We start from the raw sequence: 2,500 nt of genomic DNA on the forward strand, positions 1-2,500 counted from the left end.
TTCTCTTAAACTCTCGTCTGCACCATCTATGTGTCTATAAACTAGCATTTCACGACGTTTGTCTTCAGTAAACACTATATTTCTGTTAAAACCATCGTTACTTTGTTAACCTGGTGATAGATTTTGTTTATTTTTTTCTGAAGTTAAAAGCTGTTCTGTTTGCTTTCGTCACATCGTTTTTTTGTTGTTTTTTGTTTTAGTTTTTCTGGGGTATGTTATATACCTAAACTATACAAAGGAATATATTTATTTTAGTCATATCCGGTTAAATGTCATCATCAACGTCGTTTTATTTCGAAAGTGTTATCTGTTATGGTAGTGATAAATAATGATAATATTAGTAATGACAGGAATGGTAATAATTATAGTAATAGTAACGACATGCGTAATGATTAGCAATACATTAATATCATTATTATCATCATTATCATAATCATTAATATTATTATTTTTACTATCGCCACTATGATTATCAGTATTATCATCAGTATTATCATCATCATTATCATTATAATTACTGATATAGTTATTATTACTATTATCATCATCCTTATTATTACTATTATCATCATCATTACCATTCCCATTATTATTATTAGCAAAATCATTATTACTGTTATTCGCACGCAACATCTGTATACTATTTTGGGTTTTTGAAAATTTGAAGAAAATCTATTGTTCTGTGATTTCTAAATTCCTATAGCCTCGCAAATGTGAGAAAGAGACTGTGACTGAATATACAAATATTAGATTCTGGCAATAGTATTAGATATACTGTACGTATGATTCAGTATAAATATTTCTGAATACGACGCTATCAAATTTAGACTGGCGTATCATATGAAGAACATAGATTTGTACCAAAGCTTAGAGCAGCAAGTTACAGACATATGCATAACTCTATCTTGTACTTTATCAGTAAATTGGTATCTACCAAATGTACATGAAGGAAAGCGATACGTACCGTAACTAATTAAAAAGTCTGACACTGAATTATATATATATATATATATATATATATTATTTTTAAATTTATTTTTCTATTTTATTATTATTTTTTTCATACTGAGGCTTTGTCCACAGGGGCCTGATTAAAGTTTCAGGTGGACTGTGAACACCATGGATGCGACAGTTAAGTTGGCAAGTTGTGTTAGTGGCACACAACAAAGAGCAAGGCAGATATGGAAGGCCGATCTTGATACGAAATCGTTAGGCAATCTCCAGATCATAAACACGCAATATCCACGCGTTTCCGCAATGCCAAGCCAATTTCATTAAATAGAAAAATAAACTGAAAATAAAGTCACTGAGGTTTGAAAAAAACGTGTACGTCAATGGAGAGAAGTAGCAACTCCGACCGGATGGAAAGGGCAGCGCATCCGCTTAGCTAAGACGAGCGAGTGGCACTCTTTCGAAGGCCGTGTGGGTCACCCTTCGGCCGCGCTCGCTGAAACGGGGGAGTCTGAGTCGAAACATGTGTCTGGTGGAAAAGATTTGGGCGCAGCATGAGGGACAGTTAGTGGTGTAAAAGAACGTGTCTGTGTTTGGACCGACAGCTGTTGAAGTGGCAAGGTAAGTCTCGATTGCAGTGACGTAATGGCAAGATTTTCTGTCCCGTGATCTTCAAATCTACCATCCAAGTGAGAAAATGGAATACCTACCTTGAATCAGAAGACATAATTAGCTCAGGAGTCTGGAGAAAGAGCTCGAAAAGACCAAAACCAATCAAACCCCAATGATTCAACACTTGGCAAATTGTGCCTCCTTAAACTACGAACTTCCCATGAGCCAAAACCCGCCGTTTTAACCCTAAGCTATCATCACCAGCGGAGAAATGAGCAACCAAGGCATAAGACATCGGCGGTGGCTGCTGATGCTGACGGCAATCGGCCTCGGCTGGATCGTCGCTACCTCCGTCACTGTCTTAGGCATGTTCATGACAGCCTGTCGGAGGAGAGTCAAGGTAAGACTATGATGTAGAAATTTAGATACTCATTGCAAAGTTATAATTTTACTAGATTTTATGAGATTATTATCCGAAAAGTAAATATATATATAGTCAAAAAATAATAATAATAAAAAAAAAAAAAAAAAAATATATATATATATATATATTCTACAAATCAGGGACATCAATACAATAGCTTGACATAAAAACAAATATATAAATAACGAAAAAAAACAAGAAAACATCCCCGTCAAAAAAGGAAGGAAAAACAAAAAACACATACCACCAACTAACGTTTTATTCAGAATATATTTTTCCTCCTTTCCCCCACACCAAAATTCCAGAAACAACCCCAGTCAAAGAAAAAAAGAAAAAAGAATGAAAAATAAAACCTCCCCCCCTCAAAAAAAAAAAAAGAAAAAAAACAAAACAAAAAAAAACCCTTACCCTCCCCCTCCCCCCCAAAAAAAAATCCATAAACCAAAAAAGAAAACCAAAAAAGAAACCCCCCAAAAAAAGAAAAACGAAAAAATCTAACCATCCACCTCTCCC

At 34.7% G+C, this 2,500-nt stretch overlaps 1 protein-coding gene across 1 annotated transcript in view; it reads left to right on the forward strand.

The window, feature by feature from the left end:
• Positions 1-1,389: 1,389 nt before the first annotated feature.
• LOC125046070 overlaps positions 1,390-2,500 on the forward strand; it is a 4,566-nt gene continuing 3,455 nt past the window's right edge. The window contains exons 1-2 of the mRNA XM_047643693.1: positions 1,390-1,572; positions 1,828-1,963. Coding sequence (XP_047499649.1) covers positions 1,835-1,963 — 129 coding nt within the window. The 5' untranslated portion in view covers positions 1,390-1,572; positions 1,828-1,834. The remainder of the gene's footprint in view (positions 1,573-1,827; positions 1,964-2,500) is intronic.

Source organism: Penaeus chinensis, chromosome 38, assembly GCF_019202785.1.
Source record: "Penaeus chinensis breed Huanghai No. 1 chromosome 38, ASM1920278v2, whole genome shotgun sequence".
NCBI classification, from domain to species: domain Eukaryota; kingdom Metazoa; phylum Arthropoda; class Malacostraca; order Decapoda; family Penaeidae; genus Penaeus; species Penaeus chinensis.